Source organism: Ambystoma mexicanum, chromosome 10, assembly GCF_040938575.1.
Source record: "Ambystoma mexicanum isolate Mex_15411 chromosome 10, UKY_AmexF1_1, whole genome shotgun sequence".
NCBI classification, from domain to species: Eukaryota; Metazoa; Chordata; class Amphibia; order Caudata; family Ambystomatidae; genus Ambystoma; species Ambystoma mexicanum.
The window spans coordinates 239,859,288-239,875,935 of record NC_090932.1 but is presented as its reverse complement, the minus strand read 5'-3'; the positions used below and the strand labels follow the sequence as shown (position 1 = coordinate 239,875,935).

At 44.8% G+C, this 16,648-nt stretch overlaps 1 protein-coding gene across 3 annotated transcripts in view; it reads left to right on the top strand.

Annotated features, from left to right (window-relative positions):
* The window catches only part of RBP2 (retinol binding protein 2), a 60,884-nt gene that overhangs the window by 28,288 nt on the left and 15,948 nt on the right, over nt 1-16,648 (top strand). For 2 of the 3 annotated variants that reach the window (XM_069620341.1, XM_069620342.1), the window contains exons 2-3: nt 6,275-6,492; nt 15,362-15,540. In XM_069620341.1, the coding sequence (XP_069476442.1) occupies nt 6,420-6,492; nt 15,362-15,540 (252 nt within the window). In that variant the 5' untranslated portion in view covers nt 6,275-6,419. The remainder of the gene's footprint in view (nt 1-6,274; nt 6,493-15,361; nt 15,541-16,648) is intronic. The other variant, XM_069620343.1, reaches the window with a different exon arrangement.

Below are 16,648 nucleotides of genomic sequence, written 5' to 3'. Positions count from 1 at the left end.
TATCTAAAAACAACTCCTTCTGCCTCGTACTGCATGAGGATCCTTCTGTGTCATGCAGCTGCGTACTCTCAAGTCGATCATTTTTTCCCTTCCCGTTTGATTCTTTTTGGGGTTTCATTTCATGGTATACTTTCAAACTCGTCCTCTAGATTTACTCTAGATGGGCCTGGTAATGACTCGTATTCTGGGAAGAATTCCTGTATGTCCTCCCATACAACTTCTGGTTTAGGATCCCTTATCTCCTTCTCCAAGCGTCTAGATTGCGTGCTCTCTGTCTTTTATGCTCTATCATGGTCATATTCTCTCCGTTTCCTTGGTCCCTCTCTTATCCTGTCTTCCTCTTTTTTCTTCATTTCCCTTCTCTTGTTTGCTCTACGTATCTCCTCATCCTTTCGTCTCTGTATTCTCTTGTCCCTCAACTTCTGTTCCTCTTCTTCTATTCTTTTTCATTCTAGCCTTTTCTGCTCGTCATTTTCTCTTTGTCTGTTATCACGTTTTCTTTGCTCTTCTGCTCTCTCGTGTTTTCTCAATTGCTCCTCTTGATATAACTGCTCTCGTCTTTGTCTATCCTTCCTTTTGCTCCTTCGTCCTTCAATCATTCCTTTCTTTCTTTATCCTTTTTGTCTTCTTCATCTTGATCTTCCCTTTGCCTTACATCCTTGATGCCTTTACCATCGAGTTTAAGCAAAATCTGGCAACCATCCATTCAATCTGCAGAAGTGCTAACTCATCAGCTTTATCTCTTTCTCTCTTACATCTCTTTATTTCTCTTCCTATATCTAGAGATGTGTTTGCTCGATCACTTCTCTCTTTATCGTGTCTCTCCTTGTCCCTTGGGACCTTTGAGATTACATCTTTCTCAGTATTTTTCTCTGGAGCCTCGTCACTGCTTTGCATAGGCGACTCATATGCCTGGTTGCTATACCCTGTTGCTGCCTTAAGCTACCTCAATGTGTATAACCCATTGTCTTTCTTACTCTCCTCTTCTATTTCAGCCGGGGCAGGGAGAGCAGAGGGCTCCTCACCCCGCTCTTTGCATACATTAAGTATCCAATCTATAGGAGGCGGCTCATCTCTTTCCTCCTGGTACATTTTCCAAACCTCTAAGCTAGCTAGTCGCTTGTCTAGCTTTTCCCCCGTATATGCTGCATGCAGATATATCATCATATGCTGCAGGACTGCCTTCGATAGTAACCCTCATTGCGGCCATGGCATGAACATTTCGGTTTATAGTCAAAAAGTCGAATCCAATAATGTCGAAAGTCAAAAAGTCGAAAACAAAATGTCGAAAACAAAAATGTCGAATTTTTGTTTTTGGTTGCTTTTTTGTTCGAAATGTGGGGGTTCCCCCCCCAATCCCCCTTTTTCATTTTTTGTTTTTGTTTTACCCCTTTTTTTAACCCCCAGAGCCCAAAAAAAAATATAAATAAAAAAATAAAAAATTCGACATTTTTGTTTTCGACTTTTTGGATTCGACATTTTTGTAATTCGACATTATTGTTTCGACATTATGACTGGACACCGAACATTTTATATGCGGTTCCTTTAACCCATTCTGCACTGTACTATCTAAGCTTGGTTGGATGTTTCGGCAATTGCTTGCCGAGCTGCACAAGTGGAGTAATATCCTCTATTCTCAACTCATTACCCTTAACCTGTTTAACACTCGCTTGCTTAATCACGGATTTAAAAAGTATGCTTCAGAAAAATAACACAATATGAACATGCACCACTCGTCGCAGGCTCCAATCCCTTTAATCACACTTTTTACTTAAATCTTGCTAAAAAAACAGCCACCAAGTTCATTTTAAAACAATCAAATCATTTTTTCCCCACTTATGACGTCATCATTTTCATAATCAAGACAAACTTGACCAGTCACATATATTCTTCTCTACAGTCTTCTCTAAGATCTGCCTTTCCCTCTAAGATACTCCATACAGAGTTTAAATTAACCTCTTTAGATTCGGCTTTAATCAAATCCGTCTTCTACGTCATCCACTACGGGACTCTAGGTTCAAATTTCTTCTGATACGTTCTTTAAAACACAGGCCAGGGAGTAGTCTCTTATTGTGGCCACTCTCACGATCCATCTTTTGCTTGGCCACACTCAAGTCAATATATATTCACTATATACATATAATACTCTTATTCTTACGTTATGTTTATCGCGCCTCCCTCCGTTACTCACTTTTTTTTTCTTTACTCATCACCCATACGTTTTGCCAACTCTCTCAGTTTTTACTCACCACTCGCATTTTTGTCTTCCGACTTGCGGGATTGTACGCCTCTTTTACCACCTCTTCATCCTTCTGTTCGATCAGCTTCTCCTAGATGTGGGAGGGGATTTTGTGGAAACCAGGGGACCCATCACACCACACCTGCAAGCTTTTTCAAATTACACTAACCATTATCTACGGGGAGCTTCATGTCCTTTCAGCCGAATGGCAAAGGACGTTCGATATTGCCGGGACTCTAAAGTTTACTTATGTCGATGGATCTGAACCATCTTCTGCTACCAAGTGAACTGGATAACGCAGCCCTTTAAGATGAGTAGCAAATACCCTGCAGATGGACGTGGATGCAGATATGTATTCATACATCAATAATCAAGACGACTCAGGTAGTTGGCAAAAGGAAAACTCTTTTAATATCAATTATCTAAAACAGAGAGCATAACCAACATCAACGAATTCGCTCGATCCTCTTACTCAATGCATTCTAAAAAAAACTGAGATTGTATACAAAAAACTCATCATCAATGACATTAACCTACGTGTTTACTAACATCATCCTACGTGGCAAACTACAAAAACCTATGAGTATGGGTGATTGGCTCTGAGTGAATCTAAGTATACGTCACTAAATACACAACGTCCCATTCCCCTACAATTGGTTGGCACTCTAACTTCCGTCAGTACTTTTCCACCTACGTCTAGCAGCATGCAGGCTGGCCATCAGGTGCTGGTGAGCTTGCTTTAACCATGGCGTCCCACCAATTAGCATATCAATCCATCATCACCTCAGTGGTCTACTGTCAATTAGGCTTTGAAGCTCGTCCTTGAGAGTGTTCTTAGCTCTGAGAAATTCAGGGAGCGAAGGCACACTCTGCCCTCATGCGTAGGTGTGACCATCGTTCATCCAACTTCATCCTTCCATGTGACTAGAGACCATGGAATCGAACTGCTAGTGATTTTTAATACTATTTTTTAAAAGACCTCTGACGCCTTCCTTGTTTTGTTCATGCCTTGTGAACAGGAGTTCTGTTCTTTCACACGATTTGTATCTAATGTCAGTTTACTCCAGTTTGATAAGACCTTGGCTTCTTGCCTCATCCAGCCTCACCTGCTGAGATTCGCTTTGTAATTCAATTTGCTTTTTAACTGTGACACTCTGGAAATGAGGCTTTCTCAGCCTTCTTGCTAAAGTCCAGTACTGCCAGTGGTCGAAGTGAGCAGGAGCGATTGGGAGCGGTGCGCCTATACTTTTTTAAATTATGTTTTACAGCTCCTATACTTTTATTTTAAAAAGAAACCATTCCGGAATGGTTTAGCTTTAAAATAGAAGTGTAAGAAAAAGTTGAAACTTCCACTTTCAGTGCCCTGCATTGAATGTTCCCTTAAACAGCAGGCACATGTGTTTGGGGGTTTGTATTGTGCGTGGGAGGGTTGTGGTTAAGGGGTTTGTGTGGGGTGGGTGCAGGCTAGCAGGGAACATAGTTCCACTACTTCTTTTCGTACACTTCGACCACTCAGCACTGCTATAATGCGCACTGGAAACATCCATCCTGTACTTGTCCATCTGCATATATATATATTGGAGCTTGCCGCAAACTATTCACTATAAAGCTAGCCTCAAGATTGCTTTGTCTGTTTGTGTTTCTTTTGCATCTGTACACGTGTAAAATAATGTGATATCTTCATCTGTTTCTGTGGCATAAGTTTCTTCACCTTGATCCTAAAATGTCACATAGCCTTTATACTTTCTTGATGCCTTATAGAATATCTACATTCTCTGGGCTCTGCATCTCTTTAGGTACCTCAGCTCAACTCTGTGTGACGTTTACTTGGTGATGGTTGGTGACATCACCATCCTTCCTTACCATTTATTTGCTCTGCTTCTTCAGCAATCTTATTTAAACAGCCATCATATTTCCTTGTATGCAGGTATGGTTTCCTCAATGGGACACTTGCCTCTAGGATTCCTTTTGGCCTTTGTCGTTTCAACTGCTCCGTGTCTGTCACATACTGTGGTTTCCAACATACAGGCAATAGGGGCAGAACGGTTGAGGTGGGGGTACTTAGCTCCTCCTCTACAAATGGGATTGAGTTCCAGATGGTTGGTGCTTGGACTGAGAAAGATGAGCCCCCTATGCAAGTATGCAAGTATGGCTGTGCAGAACAACAACAAAATTCAATTGTGACCCAGAACCATTTGGGAGATTCATAAGGGCAATCTAGCTGGGGAATCCAGTCTGGTAATGCAAGTGTGGAAAAATACAAACAGTAAAGAAATTCAAAAATACAGACAAACCCAACCTAAGAAGGACTAAGGGAAGAAATGCAATGTGGTGTGACAGGGAGATTAAAAAAAATGCAAACCAACTCCAGGAACTACTGAAAGAGGAGGATGCAATCGGAACACAAAACTAGTGAGATTAAAAAATGCAAGAAAACCCAACCCAGGAAGCACTGTGGGAAGAAAATGCAATGTGGTGTAGCACACCACTAGCGAGATTCAAAATGCAAACCAACACAACCTAGGAAGCACTATGGGAAGTAAAAGCAATGTGGTGTAGCACATCACTAGCGAGATTCAAAATGCAAACCAACGCAACCCAGGAAGCACTGTGGGAAGTAAAAGCAATGTGATGGAACACAACAGTAGCAAGATTCAAAATACAAACAAACCCGATCCAGGAAGCACAGTGGGAAGAAAATGTTAAGTGGTGGAACACAAAACTAGCACGATTCAAAAATGTAAACAAACCCAAACTAGGAAGCACTGTGGGTAGAAATGCAATGTGGTGGAACACAACACTAGCGAGATTCAAACAATGCAAACAAACCCAAACCAGGAAGCACTGTGTGTAGGAAAAGCAAGGTGGTGGAACACAACACTAGCGAGAATCAAAAAATGCAAAGCAACCCAGAAAAGCAGGCACTGTGGGAAGACAATACAATGTGGGGAACCAATGTCTTGGTACTGGGAGCTTGGCGTGCCACCAAAATCAGGCTAGATGTGCATTGCGAGAGCTCTGGAAATGTCTCAGTACTGGCTAGTGTGGTGGCACCTAAATCAGGCTAGATGTGCATTGGGAGTGCCCCAGGAATGTCTCAGTACTGGGATACTAGGGTGACACAGAAATCAGGCTAGAGGTGCTTTGTTAGAGCACTATGAACGTGGAGTATTGTGATGAAAGTGCATTTTGCAGGTCAGGATAACGGGGCTTTGCTGTTTTCTTAACATTGTTGGAAAGAAACGAGAATTGAGCAAGATTTAAGATCAGTTTTTTGAAATCTTGGACTGAAATATCTGCAAATCTGCAGACTCAAGTTGTTGAAGGAAAGTGTTTATTTTTTATTTTTTTTTATTTATTGAGCATTTGTCAGGCTCTTATACAACTGAACGGTGTTTCAAAGCACCACAAAGTTAAATCGGAAGGCAACAGGGGGTAATAACAATGGCACAAATAGTCAAATACAATTATTTTTCCAGTAGGCCTTGTGGCATTAGGACATGCAAGTGCAGTGAGAAGTGCAGGAGAAAGGGACGGGGGGGGGGCAGAGGAGAGGCAAGTGCTGGTGGAGGGCCCGGGAGGGAAGTGCTAAGGGGAGCCAAGGGGGAGAAACTCAGGCTAAGAGTTGTTGTTTATGATTGGCTGTTTTGTGCTCGTTTTTATCTTATTGACATTTTGTTTGTGGTTCAGGACACCATGAATCGTGTATTTTTAGAAAAAAAAAACTTTTGTATGAATTACAGTTTGAATATGGTCGATTTTAATAACTTTGTTTCTTTAAATGAATGGGTGGTACCTTCGCACAGCACCATTTACGAATTCTCAGAAAATGCAGGTACTTCGGTCATCTTTCCTCCCCAAAACGTTGCTGGTGGTCGCTCCCTCGCTACACGTTCAGTCACAGGACTGATGCCAGTACTTTATCACTCAATAGTTCTCCTTAATCATCAGAAAGTGCACTGGCATGGTTACTTGCCCTCTTGGACCTAATTTATAAAAGGCAAAGTTCTCCTTCTGTTATCTTCTTGATTTTAGACTCTCTGGCTTATCACAACACAGATGGACTTTATCCTCCGCCGAAGCAATAAAGGCGCCACGCGGCCCCAGCTCCTTCACCATCGCTTCTTGCTTCAGGACGCGGTCCCGTGCCTGCCATCTGAGCGGTACTCCTCCAGACACAATGCCGGCCGACTACAATGGGACGTGGGAGATGGAATCCAATGACAACTTTGAAGGATACATGAAGGCTTTGGGTGAGTAGGATAGGTACTGGCTAAAAATGGAGGCGTTACCGAAGCACTAAAATGCTCTAATTTACAGGAACTCTGTTTATTGCTCTTGATTCTGTTAGGGGGTTTCTTCACCCAGTAGATGCACAGGTATCATCACCACGCTGCCTGTGGTTGGTTTTAGCAAAGTTATTCAAGGAGTTTGGTGTATTCAGCCTGCCTCATTCTGTACGCACTCATGGGTATTAGCGCCTAGAAACACTTTTTGCACAGACGGGCGCGTTATACATGACTCATCATATCATATCATATCATTAGTACACCCCTCCAATCACCCCAACACTTAACCACTGTGTAGTTATGTGGCTTGTAGATCACTGGAGAGGCGAAGAAATACTGCGGCTTGAAGACCCATTAACTCTCTTTCCTGGATAAGAGAGGCCCTTGGCACGGCTCTCGTTAGGACAATAAAGTGTAGGCTAATGTTTTGACAATGCTATGTGGCACTTGCTAGTTTACACCAGATGGGCCAGATTATAGTTTTGGCACTAGTGGTGAACCACCCAGTAATTCGATTTTACCACTCTGCCAATTTCTGAGTTCCGTTTAATGAAACTCATTTTCTGCCTGCTTTTGTGTGGCGGATTTTAACAGCACACACAATCAGTAGCACGTGCAGTAATTACTGTAGCTCCACGGAGTCCTATGGGACTTCAAGATGGGGAATAATGGTAGGCGTCGCATCACTTGTAATCATGCGGGCTACTTGCCCTCTGGTGATTACTGCATGCGGTAATGGTAAATTAGTTTGGAAGTACCTCAAAACTCGCAACCAGGCCATACGTGTCAAAGCACAGGGCTATCCATACTTCCAAACCTGTGGGCTGCAGTTGGTAAAAGACTGTGTGTACCCCTGGAAAATCATGAACATTGTCATCTTTTCACCTGCCCTCTTGATAACCTTCATGTTTCACTCTTTCAAGTCCATTTGCCTGCACTCAATGGTATTGTTTTGCCTGCTCTTTTTTAATCTCTTAACCTGCATTGAAAATATTTCTTCCAGCAATCTTCAATTCACGTTCCTTGAACTTCTGACATCAGTCCCTTTTCCTGCGTGTCTTGTGAAATGTCTGTCACCTGTTTAACATCCGTCTGTACATCATATCATCGCTCTGCCTGCATCGCTTGCCCTTTCCTTGCTTCTCTTTTATCCCCCTGACCTCGCTGTCCTCGTGATCTGTCTGAAAGCACTTTTTAGTGATGTATCCCTGTGTTCTTTGGAATCCCAGTCTGCTCCTACCAGCTTTCATTTTTGGTATCCCTCCCTGTGTGTGCTTTTTATTTTAATTCCTCAGCATGAAGTTTAATCTCTTTGCCTGCAAACTTCAAAATGCCTGTGCCTGCACGTTTAGTAACATTCTCTTTGCCTGCACATTTTGCTTTTCCTCCACTCTTTCTAGTTTCTTGAAAGCACTTGTTCTAATCTCTTTTCCTGCAGTACTTTAAATAAGGGCTATTTCGACCAGCATGCTTTGTAATAATTGGCATGCGCTCGTTATCATCACCCTGCTTTTGCTCGCCATGCAATGCACGCCACTCCTTGCTATATCTGCATGTTCACTCTTGGCAACCCTTTTGCCTGCACTCTGTAAGATCTCTCTTGGTCGAGATCAGGCTGTATCTGCACCATTTAGATATAATGGCCTCATTACGCGGTTGGAGGTAGCCTTGTTGGTGAAACTGGCAAGGCTACCTCCAAATCAGCAAAAAGATGCGCAGCCGTGAATGGGCAATAACCAGGATATTGCGGCCCCACCGGACCCGGTAATTGCCCTTTCGCGGGTGCCGGTGCTGGTAGATCCCCGTTGCCATTTGAGTCATGTTCATTACCGTGCCGGTGCTACAGGCTTGCTGTGCTCGCGGCCTGGTGGAATGAAAGGCACCCGCGAGCACAACTCAGAGTTTGCTGGTCCGGATACAATGGTACCGGCAAGTTTACCAGTACCGTTGTATCCGGACCGGCAATCTCGTAATGAGGCCAAGATGTGTCCCCAATCCATCGCAGATTCTCTACTACTCCAGCCCCTCTGACTTGTAATTCCCTGGCTGCACCCATATATACAGGGCCCTTGATTGCCAGCTAGGTATGCCTTTAGCCATCTTGTTGCCTGAACACTTTGTAATGTTTTTGCCAGCATTTATGAAATCGCACCGCCTAAACCCTTTCCCCTCTACCTGCCTGCCCTACCTGTGCTCTCATTGCCTGCATTTGGTGTCATCGCTTTGGAGGCCCTTTTGAAAGATGTGTTTATTCTACGTAACTAATCTAACTGCACCATTTGCAATATAAACTCTTGCAAGTGTTGCGCAAATCATTTGCACGCACTCCTTGTAATCTCTCTGCCCACGGTTTTAACAATCTGTTTTCTTGCACTCTTTAGGCACGATTTCTGGAATATTTGCCCGGTTCAAAGTGACTTTGCACTGCCGACACAAACCCGCATTCGTGGAAGCGTGGAAAGTGTATTTTTGCAGTGCAAAGTCCGTGCAAAGTCATTTTGTACGCCTTGCGCAGAGTCATTTTTGCAGTACAAAATGCCTTTGCCCGGACTTTGCACTGCAAAAATACACTTTGCACAGTTCCATGAATCAGGGTTTGTGTTGCTGGTGAAAAGTCAGTTTTCAGCAGTGCAAATTCACTTTGAACCGGGCAAATATTCCATGAATCGGGCCCTTTGTATTCGTCAGTATGCGTAGTGTCTCTACTGTGCGTGAGCGCAACTGCTCCACCGCTGCCTGTGTGTGGCAGCTTCTACACTGCCTGTGTGAAGATGATGTCACTGCATGTATACTACTGTGTGATCTCTCGCTCTCTCTCTTGCTCTGTTTCTCTGTCTCTCTCTTTCTCTCCTCGTTCTCTCTCACACTGTACAGGTGTTCTGAGGTAACTCGCGGTGCCACCCCTGTCACTGCCTTTCTGTTGTGGCCCTTCTCTGTGTGATGCATCCGCAGCACTTCAGTGCGCAGTCACTCTGTCATTAGTTTAGTGCTGCTAATCTGTCACTGCCTGTGTGAACGTGCTGTAGCACTGTATTGTGAAGCTGCTGTGCCAGTGCGTTTGTGTGACTCCACTGTCCTTCTGTCTCTGTCGCTCTCTTTTTCTCTGCAGATTCTCCTATGTACTGGTTATGTCATTCACTGCCTTTGTGCTGCCGCCCTTTCTATGTGTGATGAAGCTCTGGCAGCGCCTGTGTGAAGCTTCTCTGTCCCTCTGTCCCTCTGTCTATATGAATGTCTCGCTCTCTCTGCAGCTGCTTCTCTGCACCAATTATGTCACTCATTGCGTCATACCGACGCCCCTTCTCTGTGTGTTTTGAAGGTCTGGAAGAGCCTGCGTGAATCTGTCCCTCTGTCTATCTGTCCATCCCTCACTGTCTCTCTGTGTGCAGCTGCTCTGACTCTGCCTGAGTGCTTCTTTTATGTCTCTAAGTCTCTACCCCACTCTGTCTCTCGCTTTCTCTGGAGTTGCTTTTCTGTGCCAGCGATGTTACTCACTGCATGTGTGCTGCTGTACTTTCTCTGTGTGATGAAGCCCTGACAGAGACTTTATTTATTTATTTACTTGAATGTATAAAGCGTGCAGCGGCCCTGGGGCATTGTGGCGCTGTTACAGGATACTTGCTTAGGCGAACAACAGTGGTACAGCATTCGTACAATGGTGTGATACAGTAGCAATGGCAGCGGTACGTAAACATTATAACAGGTGCATTTTGGAGGTGTGCCATAGACGAGGTAAGGGGTAAAGCTGTTAGGTCAACAGCTGGAGCATACTGAGACTGTGTGCAGCTTCTCTGTCGCTTCATGTCTGTGGCATTTATTGACGTCTAGTTTGTGTCGCCACAACGTGTGTGCAGCTTCTCTGTCGCTACTTGTGTGTGTCATTTATACACTTCTAGTATGTTTCAAGTATGTTGTTACATTTTCTGTAGCCGTGGAAGGATATGTTCTTGCATACAAGCCATTTTCCAACTATGGTCCTGTTTCTCAGATTTACTTTTTATTGTAAACTAGTCCCTTGCATATGCTCCATCCCATGAATACTTGTTGGAGTGCTTTTGGCGCTCTGGCAGATCTGTAATGCAAGAAGAGTGGCAAGGTTTGTAAGTAGGAAAAGCAGGAGAGCTGCGATGTGCTATTGGCAGCTTCAGTTCGGAGAAAGTGGTCACTGAGCGTATGTGCATTTTCAGTTCGTAGGCGTCATGTGGTGTTTGGGTGAGATTGTGTATGGTTTGTTTCATTGCCGGGCTGTTGTGAAGTGCGTGCAGTTTGAGCTGCTGTAGAGGTACGGTTGTGTTTAGTTCAGAGTTTCAGAAGGCGTAAGCAAAGGGGTGAGTTTGTATTACGGTTAGTTAGTAGCAATACATTTCTTACCACCGATGTTCTGACTAAATGCAACCCATATCCCTTCCCCAGTTCATTCTAGTATGTTGCAATTACTACCCCCATTAATTCCACCAGTAGATGTGTTCCCTGTCCCCCGAGGTCAATCCATGTGCGCCACGGTTTCTGCCCCAATTTGCATCCCTATTTGTGTGATGAATTTCACACCCTGGGCAGTGCGTTTAGGTGTTATACATCTCCCTCCCCTGTCCCCACCTTTGGCGCCCTATGACGGTGAGGTACACTTTTGGTCTCCAACCACCCTTCCAGGTTAGGCGCCTCTCTCATCCCACCCTTCATCTCAGTGCGGTACACTCCCCACTCTTAATCAGTACACCTGGATGTGTAATAATTCCTGCTCCCATCAGTCTTTCATGTTTGATGTATGGATCCTTCTCGATTGCCTCTGCATGATGTAGAGGTTAAATTGAACTACAATCACTGGCCTTATTGGGGTTGTGGGTTGTTATGGGATTAACACCCAACAACAATAAAGGGAAGCAAAACCTCTCAAGGTAAGTCATGTAGTCAGGGCAACAAGCCTTAACTCTCAGGTGGGGGTAGCAGTAAAGTTACTCCACACATATATACTGAGAAAACCCTTATAGTAATGTAACTGTTCAAAAAGGTGCAACACAGTGTTACAAAGATATTCAGTATATTATACAGAAAAACAATGATGTTCTTAAAGGACTCTCCTTACCCGACAGCATGTTTGTGGGTCCACATAAATCAAGAGGGCAAGCAGGGAGAGACAAGGAAATCACACAACCCAATAAGCAGTTTGAGACCCCGGAGGCCCTACACAATTCAGTACAGCGTCCTAGAGACACAACCACCCCCATTATAGGAGGAAGGCCCAAGACCTGGTGGGCCAGAGCTCACCCAAATAAGGGATGGGAGAAAAGGGGAAGTATGCATGTCATCCAGCAGGAAAGATTCCCCAAATCCCCCCGCCTCCTTCCCCAATGCTCCAAATTAATTTGGGCCCTCTAGGGTATAGTACCAAAAATGCAAATGCACACATGGTGCTCATACGTAGTCAGAGGATAGGAAACATTTCAAAACCATAGCCAAGGGCTTCCAAGAATTAAGACTATTTTTTAGCAATAGTTATCTTAGCAATACACTTTAGGAGAATACATATTTACAGTGTCACCAAAAAAGACACGACTCGAAAAATGTGGACAATAACACCTTTGCACATGGTCCCCCTCCCCTCTACCCCAGACCCACCTCTCCACTTCCCTTGTTCTGCCTCTCATTCTCCTCTTGTCCATCTCTCCTCTCCGCCAGCTGAACTCCTCATGTTCTTTCTCCTACATCTTCACCTGGTCATGTTTCCTGACTCATGGCCAGCCATTGCCCTGGCCCATCACTCCCCTCCGCTGGCCCGCTTCCAAGCTTGCCTCAACCTATCACTGTGCACCCTGGCCCAACTCTCCTTGTACCTGCTTCACATCTTCTCTGACCCACCAATCCAGTTTCATAGCATAGATCTCCCCTTTGTCCTGATCCTCGTGTGCACATCCTTGGCCCTCCTTACCCCTACCCAGGCTTACACATTCACATCCGGTCCAACTGCTCCTCTCCTGTTGTTGATTCCACATACACCTTCATTATGCTCCCACCACCTCTCCTTTCCCACATCTCACACTTTCTCTTTCCTCTATTCCCGCCCCCAACACTCCTCTCTATTTGGTCCACCTCACCACTATTTTCACTCTCTTTATCCCATTCTTTATTCCTCCTTTCTACACCCATCTACCCTCTCCTGAAGCACATCTTTCTAATCCAGGATGGTCTCGCCTCTTCCCCATATCCAACATTTATCTCTACCTGGCCCACCTAACATCACCTTTCAGTGGTCCCCACCTCTCCTTTAGTATGTACCCCACTCCTCATCCCTGGTATACCTTCCTTCTCCCCCGGTCCCCCGGTCAACACTCATGAAGCAGAGTTTGTCACTCCTTTAACCTTTCCTTCATCTGTTCTCCTCAAGACCCACACTCAACAACCCTGGTTTACCCCCCTCTCCTTCTGGACCACTTCTCATGTCCTTTTCCACACTAGACAGACATGGTTTACCTCTCCTCTTCTCCTGATCCATTTATCCTTTTCCCCCTTCCCATCTCTTCTGTACCTTTGGTCCACCTCTTCTCTTCCATGGCTCATGTGTAAACACCCCAAGTTTACCCCTGCTCTTTCCCTGTCCCAACATGCGTCTACTACTGCTCAATTCTCTTCTCTGTAGTCCCACTTCCCCTCTCCCCTGACCCATCTATTCTTGACCGAAGGCACGCGTATCTTCTTCCGTCGCACTCATGTGTCTTCCCCTGGCTTACATCCCTTTGATGTGACTTTCCACTTCTCTCCATTTTCCCTAACGCTGTTCTCCCAATGTGGCTCGCCTCTTTTCCTATGCCACTTCTTCTATCCATTCAACCACAACTACTCCACCATGCGCCCAACTCCCCCTCACAGCCTCAGTGATGTATGCTGCAGTCTGAGAAGCATCCTGTTTCCCCTTGTGGCCGCTAGTGTCTTCACTTCCATCCAGAGATGAGATATGCAGGGACCGCATAGGCAACCTGTGAACCATATTCCAGGGTACTGCGGCCTGAAATTGAATGCATGCAGCGTAAGGGAGACAATTATGCAAGGCATGATGCTCCAATGTTCAGTTCTGGAGCTCCTCTGTGGTGTAGATGGGGCCTGTGCACGACTTCACCGCTTAGTTAGGGAGACATGTTGCAGTTTCTCAGTATAGTTTGGACTTTCTCCTTCATTGTAGGTTCTATTGATATTGCCGGGGTGCAGGAAGCCGCCTTATTTGGGTGGCGGTTCTCTAAAAGTGCTGGACACCTTGCATGTATGGTGCCCCTTTTCATGATCACTATCAGTACACACTCCCAACAGCCCCTCTGCAATGATATAGCTCAGACTATCCTGGCCAAGACCTTCACAATGCAGAGCTTGCACACAATGACCTGCATGTCTGTGTAGCCACAGGGCACCAAGACCAACAATACATCTCATACTACTTAGTTACCATTACAGTTTTACATTTAAAACATAAAATGACAACTAATTGCACATTTTAATGGCCACAGTAGCTGACACCACTCACCAGCAGCATACTGTGAAGGCACAAGTAGCCACAAGTAGACATCCCTGTTCTGCTCAGGATGCTGCCACACCAGGGATACAGCACTACATCAACAGTAGAACTAGCATTGGAGGTAATCATGCAGCTGGCCAATAGTACCGATTTTTATTTTCAGATTAAACTAGACACCAGATTCCTCTGACTTCAAAGCAGCAAAGTTGTTATTACAATTCAATGGGACTCGATGAATGACCATGGGAAAATGGAGAGATGGCAACGCCTCCCCTGCCGAGATTCAAGCTGGTCAAGTGCTGGCTGGCCCTATGTCTGCCGCAAGCAACTTGTCAGCGATCCACCAGGACACACCGGCATTGAAGACTAAGGTTGATGGAGAGTGCTGCTGCGTCACTCATGATTGCAAAAGAGGGTTGCACTCCAAACCACTACAAATGCAAGCTTTTAGAAGGCCGTGTCGATTTCGATCATGCGTCTATGATTTGCTGGGCAGGATTCACATAGATGTAAACTGGAGTCTAAGGTGATGTCCGTGAGCATCTATGAATACACTTGCTGTCTTATGCCTAATTCCCAAAGCCTCAAACCAGAGAAAATGTGAATAGGCCCGGAGGATCCCTGAGATGCTCACAGACAATTGTGAGTCAGAAAAACTTGCCAACGAGCATCTCAATGATGCCACAAACGTCTTGAGATTTGCTCCCATTTTAGGCTTTCTAAACCAGGCATAAGGCACATGTGTAAATCAGAGAGGCTCCCAGCATCTCATCATTTCTGCTTCATATAGACTCTGTGAACCAGGCGCACTGTGTTCTGGTTTTGGAGTCTTGCTACATATATTAGGCAGGCTAGGTCCCTCTGACCTGAAAACACTATATTGACATATGTTCCAGCTACTAGATTCATAAGAAATGTCAGTGCATCAACCAAAACAGATTCTCAGACTTACTAGGAAGGACAGCTCAGGGGCAATGTTTGTCTTGGAAGCAAAACAACACTGTGCAACACAGGTTCGAATCCCAGTCCCGCACTTAGAAACCACTCTGGTATTAAGTGTGTTATAAATGATCAATAAATAAATACAATACTATATCCTATGTTTTAGGGAAGATAATCTCATTGTGATGGAGAGCTGGGCCTTTAAAAATAATCAGCAATGATGTGGATGCCTGTTGCAAATCCTCTGTATGTATGCTCATTTATCATTGCATTTTGATTTTCTTCGTATCCTTTACATGGTGTCATGTAATGAAATTCGAGTTTCCGGTGCTGGCTCCATGATGCATTTGCTTGCCAGGTTCTGACCCAAGTTGTGCTTCTCCTTCGCAGACATTGATTTTGCCACCCGCAAGATTGCAGTGCACCTCACGCAGACCAAGCAGCTCGTGCAAAACGGAGACGTTTTCCAAACCAAAACTCTGAGCACGTTCCGGAATTATGACTTGGACTACACCGTGGGAGTGGAGTTTGAAGAGAAAACCAAGGGCCTCGACAACCGAGTAGTAAAGGTAGATGGAGTGTGCAGGGTATTCCACGACAGCGAATAATGAGACATTGAAATCACAGCTGTGTCCCAGCATTTCTCCATGCCCTCCATTGATTGGTTCTACAATACTGGCGTTTTATAGCATTCCTAAATGAGGGGGCTTGAAGGGTGATAACTCATTCGTTGGGGGAGGGGCGTGGGAGGTTGGGAGCCCTATGCAGGGCCCCTGCTGGTAGGATCTCGAGAGGATAGCTCAGGGGCAACATGCTCGCCTTGTAAGCAAGACGACCGGAGCAACACAGGTTTGATCCCCGGGTCCACGCTTAGAAACCTCTGGGTATTTAGTGTGTTATAAATAACCATCATATCATATCATACTGGGGTTCTGGAGGAAGCCACTGGATCAACCGTACCCCAGATCTGTGGCTCATCACACTTAGATGATGGCTTTTGGGGTAGTTGAGCGAATGTATGATTCATGGAAGAGGCCATTATAAAAGTACACATGTTCTAGAACAGCTGGACTGAGCAGTGGTACAGTTTGAAACCATTTGCTGACAGCAGCAGTTCACCGCTGCTTCATTTCACCGGCTTAACCTTAAACATATATTTCCATTATACCAAATGGAAACGTTTCTCTGAATGCACTCACAGCAATGCATGCCGGGACAGCCTACTAAGCAATCAGAGTGAACAGCTTCAATCAACCAATGAGGGATAGTGATTGAAGTGGGCGGGAGCGGTTGGGAGCAGTGCTCTTCTGCTTTTTTAAATTAAGCTTTACTGTTCCTTCCCATTCTTTTATTTTAAAAAGAAACCATTCAGGAATGGTTTTGTTTTAAAATAAAAGTGTAGAGAGCAGTCAAAACTTACACTACAGTGCACTGCACTGGACGTTCCCTTAATGAGTGCCAAGGACGAGTATGCTCGTCCTTTTTGCATAGACTTGCATAATAGCCTGGCACTTAAGGGGTTAAACAGCAGCATCTAAAGGGGTTAAACAGCAGCATCTAGAGTACAGAAACTTTGCAGGGGTGCAAGTTCCAAGTTGCACGGTATTAGCACTATGGCAAAGTTTGCTCGATTTCTAAAAACACCGGGACATATTAGAAAACCATTGGACCATGACT